Consider the following 15,201-nt stretch of genomic DNA (forward strand, 5'->3'; position numbering starts at 1 on the left):
TGGAAATATTCATATTGACAGTCTCTTTGTATTTGGGGTTCTTAGCTAGCTATCAGACCGCGTTAGCTGTGAGACCGCGTTAGCTATGAGACCAAGTTAGCGATGAGATCATAATAGCTGTGAGACCATGTTAGCTGTGAGACCACGTTAGCTATGAGACCACGTTAGCTGTGAGACCATATTAGATTTGAGACCATGTTAGCTGTCAGACCATGTTAGCTGTGAGGCCATGTTAGTTATGAGACCGTATTAGCTGTGAGGCTACGTTAGCTATGAGACCATGTTAGCTGTGAGACTATGCTAGCTATGAGACTATGTTAGCTGTGAGACCATGTTAGCTGTGGGACCATTTTAGCTGTGAGACCATGTTAGCTGTTGAAACCCAGTCCGTCCTATTAGCTGTCTGTGCCGTCCAGCTGCAGCTATGATTGGGCTAAGCTGACTGAGACCAGCCTGGTTCCTCCTGGACGTTTAACAACCTGTCTGACTTCCTGTAGCCAACAGCCCAATCACAGCCGGCCCCAGACGCCACAGCCTATTATCACCCCGTAAATCTCAGCAGATCTCAATAAACTTCTCTTCCATTCTCCCTCATCATGCTAACATTGATGTCGACGGTCATTATGTTGGAGAGGAAAGAAAGGAACGTAGGAGGAAGCCAGACGTGACCAGTTGCTTTGGAGGGAGAGAGTTGAGCGCAAGTCAAACATTCCTACTAATGCCATGTGTTCTGTGCCACATAGAGAGAGGTATGGGCTGTGGGAACATAATGAAGATGACGAGACAGTCTACACTGCATCTCATTTGGAACACTATTCACTATATATCCAGGGTCCTCTGGTCAAAAGTAGTGCATTATATAGTGAATAAAATTCCATTTGGAAAGCAGATTTTTGTGTTGTAACACTTATATAACTCCAGCCATGGGAATACTGGAGTAACGGCAAGTTACTAATGATTTGATATTAAAGTAATTTAATTTTTTGTCATTGTTCTCGCACCTAGCTGCACCTTGTCTGAATCAAATTTAATGCACCAAATACAACAGATGTAGACCTTACAGTGAAATGTTTACTTACGAGCCCTTAACCAACAATGCAGTTTAAAAAGAATATGAGTAAGAATACGGAAAAAAAAGTTATTAAAGAGCAGCAGTAAAATAACAATAGCGAGACTATATACAGGGGGGTACCGGTACAGAGTCAATGTGTGGGGGCAGTTCAGGTAATATGTACATGTAGGTAGAGTTATTAAAGTGACTATGCATCAACGATAATAACAGAGAGTAGCAGCAGTGTAAAAGGGCAGAGGCACTGCAAATAATCCAGGTAGCCATTTGATTAGATGTTCAGGAGTGTTATGGCTTGGGGGTAGAAGCTATTTAGAAATCTCTTTGACCTTGACTTGGTGCTCTGTACCGCTTGCCGTGTGGTAGCAGAGAGAAGAGTCTATGACTAGGGTGGCTGGAGTCTTTGACAGTCTATTGGGCCTTCCTCTGACACCGCCTGGTGTACAGGTCCTGGATGGCAGGAAGCTTGGCCCCAGTGATGTACTGGGCCGTATGCACAACCTTCTGAAGTACCTTGCAGTCGGAAGCCGAGCAGTTGCCATACCACTTGAAGCTTTCAACCTACTCCACTACAGCCCCGTCGATGAGAATGGGGGCGTGCTCGGTCCTCTTTTTTCCTGTAGTCCACAAACATTTCCTTTGTCTTGATCACGTTGAGGGAGAGGTTGTTGTCGTGGCACCGCATGGCCAGGTCTCTGACCTCCTCCCTATAGGCTGTCTCGTTGTTGTCGTGTCATTGGCAAACTTAATTATAGTGTTGGAGTCATGCCTGGCCGTGCAGTCATGAGTGACCAGGGAGTACAGGAGTGGACTGTGCACGCACCCCTGAGGGGCCCCTGTGTTGAGGATCAGACATTTTACATTTACATTTAAGTCATTTAGCAGACGCTCTTATCCAGAGCGACTTACAAATTGGTGCATTCACCTTATGACATCCAGTGGGACAGTCACTTTACAATAGTGCATCTAAATCTTAAGGGGGGGTGAGAGGGATTACTTATCCTATCCTAGGTATTCCTTAAAGAGGTGGGGTTTCAGGTGTCTCCGGAAGGTGGTGATTGACTCCGCTGTCCTGGCGTCGTGAGGGAGTTTGTTCCACCATTGGGGGCCAGAGCAGCGAACAGTTTTGACTGGGCTGAGCGGGAGCTGTACTTCCTCAGTGGTAGGGAGGCGAGCAGGCCAGAGGTGGATGAACGCAGTGCCCTTGTTTGGGTGTAGGGCCTGATCAGAGCCTGGAGGTACTGAGGTGCCGTTCCCCTCACAGCTCCGTAGGCAAGCACCATGGTCTTGTAGCGGATGCGAGCTTCAACTGGAAGCCAGTGGAGAGAACGGAGGAGCGGGGTGACGTGAGAGAACTTGGGAAGGTTGAACACCAGACGGGCTGCGGCGTTCTGGATGAGTTGAAGGGGTTTAATGGCACAGGCAGGGAGCCCAGCCAACAGCGAGTTGCAGTAATCCAGACGGGAGATGACAAGTGCCTGGATTAGGACCTGCGCCACTTCCTGTGTGAGGCAGGGTCGTACTCTGCGGATGTTGTAGAGCATGAACCTACAGGAACGGGCCACCGCCTTGATGTTGGTTGAGAACGACAGGGTGTTGTCCAGGATCACGCCAAGGTTCTTAGCGCTCTGGGAGGAGGACACAATGGAGTTGTCAACCGTGATGGCGAGATCATGGAACGGGCAGTCCTTCCCCGGGAGGAAGAGCAGCTCCGTCTTGCCGAGGTTCAGCTTGAGGTGGTGATCCATCATCCACACTGATATGTCTGCCAGACATGCAGAGATGCGATTCGCCACCTGGTCATCAGAAGGGGAAAGGAGAAGATTAATTGTGTGTCATCTGCATAGCAATGATAGGAGAGACCATGTGAGGTTATGACAGAGCCAAGTGACTTGGTGTATAGCGAGAATAGGAGAGGGCCTAGAACAGAGCCCTGGGGGACACCAGTGGTGAGAGCGCGTGGTGAGGAGACAGATTCTCGCCACGCCACCTGGTAGGAGCGACCTGTCAGGTAGGACGCAATCCAAGCGTGGGCCGCGCCGGAGATGCCCAACTCGGAGAGGGTGGAGAGGAGGATCTGATGGTTCACAGTATCGAAGGCAGCCGATAGATCTAGAAGGATGAGAGCAGAGGAGAGAGAGTTAGCTTTAGCAGTGCGGAGCGCCTCCGTGATACAGAGGAGAGCAGTCTCAGTTGAATGACTAGTCTTGAAACCTGACTGATTTGGATCAAGAAGGTCATTCAGAGAGAGATAGCGGGAGAGCTGGCCAAGGACGGCACGTTCAAGAGTTTTGGAGAGAAAAGAAAGAAGGGATACTGGTCTGTAATTGTTGACATCGGAGGGATCGAGTGTAGGTTTTTTCAGAAGGGGTGCAACTCTCGCTCTCTTGAAGACGGAAGGGACGTAGCCAGCGGTCAGGGATGAGTTGATGAGCGAGTTGAGGTAAGGGAGAAGGTCTCCGGAAATGGTCTGGAGAAGAGAGGAGGGGATAGGGTCAAGCGGGCAGGTTGTTGGGCGGCCGGCCGTCACAAGACGCGAGATTTCATCTGGAGAGAGAGGGAGAAAGAGGTCAGAGCACAGGGTAGGGCAGTGTGAGCAGAACCAGCGGTGTCGTTTGACTTAGCAAACGAGGATCGGATGTCGTCGACCTTCTTTTCAAAATGGTTGACGAAGTCATCTGCAGAGAGGGAGGAGGGGGGAGGGGGAGGAGGATTCAGGAGGGAGGAGAAGGTGGCAGAGAGCTTCCTAGGGTTAGAGGCAGATGCTTGGAATTTAGCGTGGTAGAAAGTGGCTTTAGCAGCAGAGACAGAGGAGGAAAATGTAGAGAGGAGGGAGTGAAAGGATGCCAGGTCCGCAGGGAGGCGAGTTTTCCTCCATTTCCGCTCGGCTGCCCGGAGCCCTGTTCTGTGAGCTCGCAATGAGTCATCGAGCCACGGAGCTGGAGGAGAGGACCGAGCCGGCCTGGAGGATAGGGGACATAGAGAGTCAAAGGATGCAGAGAGGGAGGAGAGGAGGGTTGAGGAGGCAGAATCAGGAGATAGGTTGGAGAAGGTTTGAGCAGAGGGAAGAGATGATAGGATGGAAGAGGAGAGAGGGGGGAGAGAGAGCGAAGGTTGGGACGGCGCGATACCATCCGAGTAGGGGCAGTGTGGGAGGTGTTGGATGAGAGCGAGAGGGAAAAGGATACAAGGTAGTGGTCGGAGACTTGGAGGGGAGTTGCAATGAGGTTAGTGGAAGAACAGCATCTAGTAAAGATGAGGTCGAGCGTATTGCCTGCCTTGTGAGTAGGGGGGAAGGTGAGAGGGTGAGGTCAAAAGAGGAGAGGAGTGGAAAGAAGGAGGCAGAGAGGAATGAGTCAAAGGTAGACGTGGGGAGGTTAAAGTCACCCAGAACTGTGAGAGGTGAGCCGTCCTCAGGAAAGGAGCTTATCAAGGCATCAAGCTCATTGATGAACTCTCCGAGGGAACCTGGAGGGCGATAAATGATAAGGATGTTAAGCTTGAAAGGGCTGGTAACTGTGACAGCATGGAATTCAAAGGAGGCGATAGACAGATGGGTAAGGGGAGAAAGAGAGAATGACCACTTGGGAGAGATGAGGATCCCGGTGCCACCACCCCGCTGACCAGAAGCTCTCGGGGTGTGCGAGAACACGTGGGCGGACGAAGAGAGAGCAGTAGGAGTAGCAGTGTTGTCTGTGGTGATCCATGTTTCCGTCAGTGCCAAGAAGTCGAGGGACTGGAGGGAGGCATAGGCTGAGATGAACTCTGCCTTGTTGACCGCAGATCGGCAGTTCCAGAGGCTACCGGAGACCTGGAACTCCACGTGGGTCGTGCGCGCTGGGACCACCAGATTAGGGTGGCCGCGGCCACGCGGTGTGGAGCGTTTGTATGGTCTGTGCAGAGAGGAGAGAACAGGGATAGACAGACACATAGTTGACAGGCTACAGAAGAGGCTACGCTAATGCAATGGAGATTGGAATGACAAGTGGACTACAGGTCTCGAAAGTTCAGAAAGTTAAGCTTACGTAGCAAGAATCTTATTGACTAAAATGATTAAAATGATACAGTACTGCTGAAGTAGGCTAGCTGGCAGTGGCTGCGTTGTTGACACTACACTAGTCAAGTCGTTCCGTTGAGTGTAATAGTTTCTACAGTGCTGCTATTCGGGGGCTAGCTGGCTAGCAAGTAGTGTTGTTTACGTTACGTTGCATTAAAAGAACGACAATAGCTGGCTAGCTAACCTAGAAAATCGCTCTAGACTACACAGTTATCTTTGATACAAAGACGGCTATGTAGCTAGCTATGTAGCTAGCTACGATCAAACAAATCAAACCGTTGTACTGTAATGAAATGAAATGAAAATGTGATACTACCTGTGAATGCGACCGGGTTGTTGAGTCTATTCAGAAGACGTTGGCTAGCTGTTGGCTAGCTGTTGGCTAGCTAGCAGAGTCTCCTACGTTAAGGACGACAAATAGCTGGCTAGCTAACCTCGGTAAATTAAGATAATCACTCTAAGACTACACACTCTAAACCTAAACTACACAATTATCTTGGATACGAAGATATGAAGACAGCAAAGACAGCTATGTAGCTGTCAGCGTGGCAGATGTGTTGTTACCCACCCTTACCACCTGGGGGCGGCCCGTCAGGAAGTCCAGGATCCAGTTGCAGAGGGAGGTGTTCAGTCCCAGGGTCCTTAGCTATTTGATGAGCTTTGAGGGCACTATGGTGTTGAATGCTGGGCTGTAGTCAATGAATAGTATTCTCACATAGGTGTTCCTTTTGACCAGGTGGGAAACGGCAGTGTGGAGTGCGATAGAGATTGCATCATCTGTGGATCTGTTAGGGCGGTATGCAAATTGGAGTGGGTCTAGGGTTTCTGGGATAATGGTTTGATGTGAGCCATGAGCAGCCTTTCAAAGCACATCATGGCTACAGACATGAGTGCTACAGGTCAGTAGTCATTTAGGCAGGTTACCTGTCAAATGGTTGGCGAGGGAGAGCTTTGTATGTGTCTCTGTGTGTGGAGTGAAGGTGGTCCCTATGTTTTGTTTCCCTCTGGATGCACGTTAAACATGCTGATAGAAATTTTGTAAGACGGTTTTAAATTTCCCTGCATTAAAGTTCTCGGCTACATGGAGGGTGAGCGTTTTCCTGTGTGCTTATGGCGGAATACAGCTCATTCAGTGCGGTGTTAGTGCAAGCACTGACTGTGCCTTTAAACAGCTTGGAAAACTCCATAAATGATGGCATGGCTTTAGAAGCTTCTGATAGGCAAATGTACATAATTTGTCATTTAGATGTATTTCAAGGTCTACCTTCAAACTCAGTGCCTCTTTGCTTGACATCATGCGAAAATGAAAATAAATCAGCCAAGATCTCAGAAAAATAACTGTAGACCTCCACAAGTCTGGTTCATCATTGGGAGCAATTTCCAAACGCCTGAAGGTACCACGTTCATCTGTACAAGCAATAGTACGCAAGTATTAACACCGTGGGACCACACAGCTGTCATACCACTCAGGAAGGAGATGCGTTCTGTCTCCTAGAGATGAACGTACTTTGGTGCGAAAAGTGCAAATCAATCCCAGAACAAAAGCAAAGGACCTTGTGAAGACGCTGGAGGAAACGGATACAATAGTATCTATATCCACAGTAAAACGAGTCCTATATCGACATAACCTGAAAGGCCACTCAGCAAGGAAGAAGCCACTGCTATAAAAAAGCCAGACTACGGTTTGCAACTGCACATGGGGAAAAAGATTGTACTTTTTGGAGAAATGTTCTCTGGTCTGATGAAACAAAAATAGAACTGTTTGGCCATAATGACCATGTTTGGAGGAAAATAGATGGCATCATGAATAGGGAAAAATATATGGAAATGTTGAAGCAACATCTCTAGACATCAGTCAGGAAGTTAAAGCTTGGTCGCAAATGAGTTTTCCAAATGGACAATGACCCCAAGTAAAAGTCCAAAGTTGTGGCAAATGGTTTAAGGACAACAAAGTCAAGGTAGCCATCACAAAGCCCTGACCTCAATCATATAGAATATTTGTGGGCAGAACTGAAAAAGCGTATGCGAGCAAGGAGGCCTACAAACCTGAGTTACACCAGCTGTCAGGAGGAATGGGCCAAAATTCACCCAACTTATTGTGGGAAGCTTGTGGAAGGCTACCCGAAACGTTTGACCCAAGTTATACTTTCAAAAAAGATATATATTTTACCCCTTTTTCTCCCCAATTTCGTGGTTTCCAATTGTTTAGTAGCTACTATCTTGTCTCATCGCTACAACACCCGTATGGGCTCGGGAGAGACGAAGGTTGAAAGTCATGCGTCCTCCAATACACAACCCAACCAAGCCGCACTGCTTCTTAAGAGGGAGGCCCAAGTTAAACAACTTAAAGGCAATGCTACCAATTACTAATTGAGTGAATGTAAACTTCTGACCCACTGGGAAGGTGATTAAAGAAATAAAAGCTGAAATAAATCATTCTCGCTACTATTATTGTCATGTTTTGTCATTTATTATCTTGTCTTGTCCCTGTGCTTCCCATTCTATTCGTTTCCCTCTGCTGGTCTTATTAGGTTCTTTCCCTCTTTCTATCCCTCTCTCTCCCCCTCCCTCTCTCACTCTCTCGCTCTCTCTTCTCTCTATCGTTCCGTTCCTGCTCCCAGCTGTTCCTATTCCCCTAATCAATCATTTAGTCTTCCCACACCTGTTCCCGATCCTTTCCCCTGATTAGAGTCCCTATTTCTTCCTTTGTGTTCCGTTCCTGTCCTGTCGGTTCCTTGTCTAGAATTCACCGTGCTGTGTTTGTGTATCGCCCTGTCGTGTCGTGTTTTCCTCAGATGCTGCGTGGTGAGCAGGTGTCTGAGTCTGTCTGGTTCAAGTGCCTTCCCGAGGCAACCTGCTGTTCACCTGCTGTTCAAGATCGAGTCTCCAGTTTGTCCTCGTCATTTCGAGTGAAAGTTGTGTTTTTTTGTTTGTATTTACTTTACTGGATTAAAGACTCTGTTTTCGCCAAGTCGCTTTTGGGTCCTCTTTCACCTGCATGACAGAAGGAACCGACCAAGGAATGGACCCAGCGACTTCAGACGCTCGTTACACTGCCGTCGAGATCCAAGGAGCCATGCTCGGCAGACACGAGCAGGAATTGTCTGCTGCTCGCCATGCCGTGGAGAACCTGGCCGCTCAGGTTTCCGACCTCTCTGGACAGTTCCAGAGTCTACGTCTCGTGCCACCTGTTACTTCCTGGCCTGCCGAGCCTCCAGAACCTAGGGTTAATAACCCACCTTGCTACTCCGGGCAGCCCACTGAGTGCCGCTCCTTTCTCACGCAGTGTGAGATTGTGTTCTCTCTCCAACCCAACACATACTCTAGAGAGAGAGCTCGGGTTGCTTACGTCATTTCACTCCTTACTGGCCGGGCTCGAGAATGGGGCACAGCTATCTGGGAGGCAAGGGCTGATTGCTCTAACAAGTTCCAGAACTTTAAAGAGGAGATGATTCGGGTTTTTGACCGTTCAGTTTTTGGTAGGGAGGCTTCTAGGGCCCTGGCTTCCTTATGCCAAGGTGAACGGTCCATAACGGATTATTCTATTGAGTTTCGCACTCTTGCTGCCTCTAGTGAGTGGAACGAGCCGGCGCTGCTCGCTCGTTTTCTGGAGGGACTCCACGCAGTGGTTAAGGATGAGATTCTCTCCCGGGAGGTTCCTTCAGATGTGGACTCTTTGATTGCTCTCGCCATCCGCATAGAACGACGGGTAGATCTTCGTCACCGGGCTCGTGGAAGAGAGCTCGCATCAACGGTGTTTCCCTGCTCCGCATCGCAACCATCTCCCTCCTCTGGCTCAGAGTCTGAGCCCATGCAGCTGGGAGGGATTCGCATCTCGACTAAGGAGAGGGAACGGAGGATCACCAACCGCCTGTGCCTCTATTGCGGAGTTGCTGGACATTTTGTTAATTCATGTCCAGTAAAAGCCAGAGCTCATCTGTAAGCGGAGGGCTACAGGTGAGCGCAACTACTCAAGTCTCTCCATCAAGATCCTGTACTACTTTGTCGGTCCATCTACGCTGGACCGGTTCGGGTGCTACATGTAGTGCCTTGATAGACTCTGGGGCTGAGGGTTGTTTCATGGACGAAGCATGGGTTCGGAAACATGACATTCCTTTCAGAGAGTTAGAGAAGCCTACGCCCATGTTCGCCTTAGATGGTAGTCATCTTCCCAGTATCAGATTTGAGACACTACCTTTAACCCTCACAGTATCTGGTAACCACAGTGAGACTATTTCTTTTTTGATTTTTCGTTCACCGTTTACACCTGTTGTTTTGGGTCATCCCTGGCTAGTATGTCATAATCCTTCTATTAATTGGTCTAGTAATTCTATCCTATCCTGGAACGTTTCTTGTCATGTGAAGTGTTTAATGTCTGCCATCCCTCCCGTTTCTTCTGTCCCTACTTCTCAGGAGGAACCTGGCGATTTGACAGGAGTGCCGGAGGAATATCATGATCTGCGCACGGTCTTCAGTCGGTCCCGAGCCAACTCCCTTCCTCCTCACCGGTCGTATGATTGTAGTATTGATCTCCTTCCGGGGACCACTCCTCCTCGGGGTAGACTATACTCTCTGTCGGCTCCCGAACGTAAGGCTCTCGAGGATTATTTGTCTGTGTCTCTTGACGCCGGTACCATAGTGCCTTCTTCCTCTCCGGCCGGGGCGGGGTTCTTTTTGTTAAGAAGAAGGACGGTACTCTGCGCCCCTGCGTGGATTATCGAGGGCTGAATGACATAACGGTTAAGAATCGTTATCCGCTTCCCCTTATGTCATCAGCCTTCGAGATTCTGCAGGGAGCCAGGTGCTTTACTAAGTTGGACCTTCGTAACGCTTACCATCTCGTGCGCATCAGAGAGGGGGACGAGTGGAAAACGGCGTTTAACACTCCGTTAGGGCATTTTGAGTACCGGGTTCTGCCGTTTGGTCTCGCCAATGCGCCAGCTGTTTTTCAGGCATTAGTTAATGATGTTCTGAGAGACATGCTGAACATCTTTGTTTTTGTCTATCTTGACGATATCCTGATTTTTTTCTCCGTCACTCGAGATTCATGTTCAGCACGTTCGACGTGTTCTACAGCGCCTTTTAGAGAATTGTCTCTACGTAAAGTCTGAGAAGTGCTCTTTTCATGTCTCCTCCGTTACTTTTCTCGGTTCCGTTATTTCCGCTGAAGGCATTCAGATGGATTCCGCTAAGGTCCAAGCTGTCAGTGATTGGCCCGTTCCAAGGTCACGTGTCGAGTTGCAGCGCTTTTTAGGTTTCGCTAATTTCTATCGGCGTTTCATTCGTAATTTCGGTCAAGTTGCTGCCCCTCTCACAGCTCTTACTTCTGTCAAGACGTGTTTTAAGTGGTCCGGTTCCGCACAGGGAGCTTTTGATCTTCTAAAAGAACGTTTTACGTCCGCTCCTATCCTCGTTACTCCTGACGTCACTAGACAATTCATTGTCGAGGTTGACGCTTCAGAGGTAGGCGTGGGAGCCATTCTATCCCAGCGCTTCCAGTCTGACGATAAGGTTCATCCTTGCGCTTATTTTTCTCATCGCCTGTCGCCATCTGAGCGCAACTATGATGTGGGTAACCGTGAACTGCTCGCCATCCGCTTAGCCCTAGGCGAATGGCGACAGTGGTTGGAGGGGGCGACCGTTCCTTTTGTCGTTTGGACAGACCATAAGAACCTTGAGTACATCCGTTCTGCCAAACGACTTAATGCCCGTCAAGCTCGTTGGGCGTTGTTTTTCGCTCGTTTCGAGTTTGTGATTTCTTACCGTCCGGGTAGCAAGAACACCAAGCCTGATGCCTTATCCCGTCTGTTTAGTTCTTCTGTGGCTTCTACTGATCCCGAGGGATTCTTCCTTATGGGCGTGTTGTCGGGTTAACAGTCTGGGGAATTGAAAGACAGGTTAAGCAAGCACTCACGCACACTGCGTCGCCGCGCGCTTGTCCTAGTAACCTCCTTTTCGTTCCTGTTTCCACTCGTCTGGCTGTTCTTCAGTGGGCTCACTCTGCCAAGTTAGCTGGTCATCCCGGTGTTCGAGGCACTCTTGCGTCTATTCGCCAGCGCTTTTGGTGGCCGACTCAGGAGCGTGACACGCGCCGTTTCGTGGCTGCTTGTTCGGACTGCGCGCAGACTAAGTCGGGTAACTCTCCTCCTGCCGGTCGTCTCAGACCGCTCCCCATTCCTTCTCGACCATGGTCTCACATCGCCCTAGACTTCATTACCGGTCTGCCTTTGTCTGTGGGGAAGACTGTGATTCTTACGGTTGTCGATAGGTTCTCTAAGGCGGCACATTTCATTCCCCTCGCTAAACTTCCTTCCGCTAAGGAGACGGCACAAATCATTATCGAGAATGTATTCAGAATTCATGGCCTCCCGTTAGACGCCGTTTCAGACAGAGGCCCGCAATTCACGTCACAGTTTTGGAGGGAGTTCTGTCGTTTGATTGGTGCGTCCGTCAGTCTCTCTTCCGGGTTTCATCCCCAGTCTAACGGTCAAGCAGAGAGGGCCAATCAGACGATTGGTCGCATACTACGCAGCCTTTCTTTCAGAAACCCTGCGTCTTGGGCAGAACAGCTCCCCTGGGCAGAATACGCTCACAATTCGCTTCCTTCGTCTGCTACCGGGTTATCTCCGTTTCAGAGTAGTCTGGGTTACCAGCCTCCTCTGTTCTCATCCCAGCTTGCCGAGTCCAGCGTTCCCTCCGCTCAAGCGTTTGTCCAACGTTGTGAGCGCACCTGGAGGAGGGTGAGGTCTGCACTTTGCCGTTACAGGGCACAGACTGTGAGAGCCGCCAATAAACGCAGGATTAAGAGTCCAAGGTATTGTTGCGGCCAGAGAGTGTGGCTTTCCACTCGCAACCTTCCTCTTACGACAGCTTCTCGTAAGTTGACTCCGCGGTTCATTGGTCCGTTCCGTGTCTCCCAGGTCGTCAATCCTGTCGCTGTGCGACTGCTTCTTCCGCGACATCTTCGTCGCGTCCATCCTGTCTTCCATGTCTCCTGTGTTAAGCCCTTTCTTCGCACCCCGTTCGTCTTCCCTCCCCCTCCCGTCCTTGTCGAGAGCGCACCTATTTACAAGGTACATAAGATCATGGACATGCGTTCTCGGGGACGGGGTCACCAATACTTAGTGGATTGGGAGGGTTACGGTCCTGAGGAGAGGAGTTGGGTTCCGTCTCGGGACGTGCTGGACCGTTCACTCATTGATGATTTCCTCCGTTGCCGCCAGGATTCCTCCTCGAGTGCGCCAGGAGGCGCTCGGTGAGTGGGGGGTACTGTCATGTTTTGTCATTTATTATCTTGTCTTGTCCCTGTGCTTCCCATTCTATTCGTTTCCCTCTGCTGGTCTTATTAGGTTCTTTCCCTCTTTCTATCCCTCTCTCTCCCCCTCCCTCTCTCACTCTCTCGCTCTCTCTTCTCTCTATCGTTCCGTTCCTGCTCCCAGCTGTTCCTATTCCCCTAATCAATCATTTAGTCTTCCCACACCTGTTCCCGATCCTTTCCCCTGATTAGAGTCCCTATTTCTTCCTTTGTGTTCCGTTCCTGTCCTGTCGGTTCCTTGTCTAGAATTCACCGTGCTGTGTTTGTGTATCGCCCTGTCGTGTCGTGTTTTCCTCAGATGCTGCGTGGTGAGCAGGTGTCTGAGTCTGTCTTGTTCAAGTGCCTTCCCGAGGCAACCTGCTGTTCACCTGCTGTTCAAGATCGAGTCTCCAGTTTGTCCTCGTCATTTCGAGTGAAAGTTGTGTTTTTTTGTTTGTATTTACTTTACTGGATTAAAGACTCTGTTTTCGCCAAGTCGCTTTTGGGTCCTCTTTCACCTGCATGACAATTATTCTGACATTTCACATTCTTAAAATAAAGTGGTGATACTAACTGACTTAAGACAGGGAATTTTTACTAGGATTAAATGTCAGAAATTGTGAAACTGAGTTTAAATGTATTTTAGCTAAGGTGTATGTAAACTTCTGAGTTCAACTGTAGATACTGTGGACTACAGCTTATCATGAGATACTCTTCCTCAGGCGAGCAAAACCTTGAGACTTCCTTAGATATCGTGCACCAGCTGTTATTTATAAACATACATAGTACGCTGCTGTTCTGTCCTAACGATACAGCGTATAACCAGCCAGCTGGATGTTGATAATGTCATCGTCACAACTCTGTGAAGCATAAGATATTACAGTTTTGAATGACCCATTTGTAGTTTAATTTTCCGCGTAGATCATCGATTTTATTTTGCTAGCAGAATGGAAGGAAGTGGTGGTTTATTCAGTCGCCTACGAATTCTCAGAAGGCAGCCCGACCTCTGGCCCCTTTTTCCCCGCTTTCTCTTCACGCAAATGACAGGGATCTGGGCCTGCTTCTGAGAAAACAGTATATCATTCACAGACTCGTTAAAGAGAAAAAAAGGATTCTGCCAGTCCGTGGTGAGTAACCACAGTTCTGATGTCCAGAAGTTATTTGGGTCATAAGAGATGGTAGCAGCAACATTATGTACAAAATAAGTTACAAAATAAGTTACAAACAATGCAAAGAAAAAAAAAAGAATACGTAAAATGTCAGCCTTGTTCTCCGGCGCCATCAAGGGCTTTGTTGGGGTGGAGTTCCCATGATTCCTGTGGTCAATCCAAGATATGGCTGCCTCATGCATAAAACACACACACACACATCCACTGTATCTTTAGTGTATTAACATTGACTGCCAATGTATCTCCAAGGCCTGCCTGTGGGCCAGGGTGATTGAAAAGACAGAGAAAGCAATTTAACCTCCACTAAATCAATTTTAATAGACTAATTAGATTGCCTTTAAAAACACATGAGAAAGCAAAGGCTTGGGACCCAGAGTGAGTCTCAGTGTCATATTATTGGCGTAGGGGCCATCCCAAATGGCATCCTATTACCTAGAGAGTATACTACTTTTGCCCAGAGCCCTATGGGCCCTGGTCAAAAGTTGTACTCTATATTGGGAATAGGTTGCTATTTGGGACACAGTGTCGGCAAAGTACAGAGAGGCTGGGATCCAGAATGTAATATTGACTTGGCCTCTGTTCCAGAGTTATAGTGGAAGAATGAAACACTCTATCAAAGGCCAACAGTTGGTTTGTAAAGTCATGTATTTCTTGATTTATCCATTGACTAACTAATTACTGTAATATCAATAGTAGATCTTACTAAACTCCTGGAGGGCTGTGGTGTTTTTTTTACCATGACAACATGGCAGGACACATTCAAACGCCTCATTTGGCCCAGGGGCCGTTTGTTTGACCACCCTGCTCTAGGAGTTGCCTGTCTACGAAATCTTAAACATCAGTTATATACTGAACATCATATGCTCTATGTACTGTATGTAATTTATTGTCTTCCTGTTTCTCCCTCAGCCAATTGGAGCATTGAACCCGAAGCGTGCAGTGTTCTATGCAGAGCGCTACGAGACATGGGAAGAGGACCAGACCCCCCCATATCACTACAACACCCACTACTCCACCGCTAACTCCACCCTGCTCTGGCTGCTCAGGATAGTACGTACTCTATACCCCATCCACCCAATACCCTATTCCTTGTACCCTATACCTGCAAAAGTGGGTTGTTGATTTTTTTAAAGTCCATTATCATTTCTACGTTCTTTCTATCTGATTTTAGACGTTTGAGTGTAGACGTACAGTACCAGTAAAACGTTTAGAAACACCTACTGTTTCAAGGATTTTTCTTTATTTTTACTACTTCTTGTAGAATAATATTGAAGACATCAAAACTATGAAATAACACATACGGAATCATGTAGTAACCAAAAAAATGGTTAAACAAACCAAAATATATTTTATATGAGATTCTTCAAAGTAGCCACCCTTTGCCTTGATAACAGCTTTGCACACTCTTGGCATTCTCTCAACCAGCTTCATGAGGTAGTCACCTGGAATGCATTTAAATTAACAGGTGTGCCTTGTTAAAAGTTAATTTGTGGAATTTCTTTCTTCTTAATGCGTTTGAGCCAATCGGTTGTGTTGTGACAAGGTAGGGGTGGTATACAGAAGATAGACCAAATCCATATTATGGCAAGAACAGCTCAAATAAGGAAAGAGT

The 15,201-nt window shown here is 48.2% G+C and overlaps 1 protein-coding gene across 8 annotated transcripts in view; it reads left to right on the plus strand.

The window, feature by feature from the left end:
* The window catches only part of LOC123992838 (neurobeachin-like), a 342,421-nt gene that overhangs the window by 268,605 nt on the left and 58,615 nt on the right, over positions 1–15,201 (plus strand). For all 8 annotated transcript variants that reach the window (XM_046294393.1, XM_046294395.1, XM_046294397.1 and 5 more), the window contains one exon: positions 14,499–14,639. In XM_046294393.1, the coding sequence (XP_046150349.1) occupies positions 14,499–14,639 (141 nt within the window). The remainder of the gene's footprint in view (positions 1–14,498; positions 14,640–15,201) is intronic.

This window comes from Oncorhynchus gorbuscha, linkage group LG13 (assembly GCF_021184085.1).
Source record: "Oncorhynchus gorbuscha isolate QuinsamMale2020 ecotype Even-year linkage group LG13, OgorEven_v1.0, whole genome shotgun sequence".
NCBI lineage: Eukaryota > Metazoa > Chordata > Actinopteri > Salmoniformes > Salmonidae > Oncorhynchus > Oncorhynchus gorbuscha.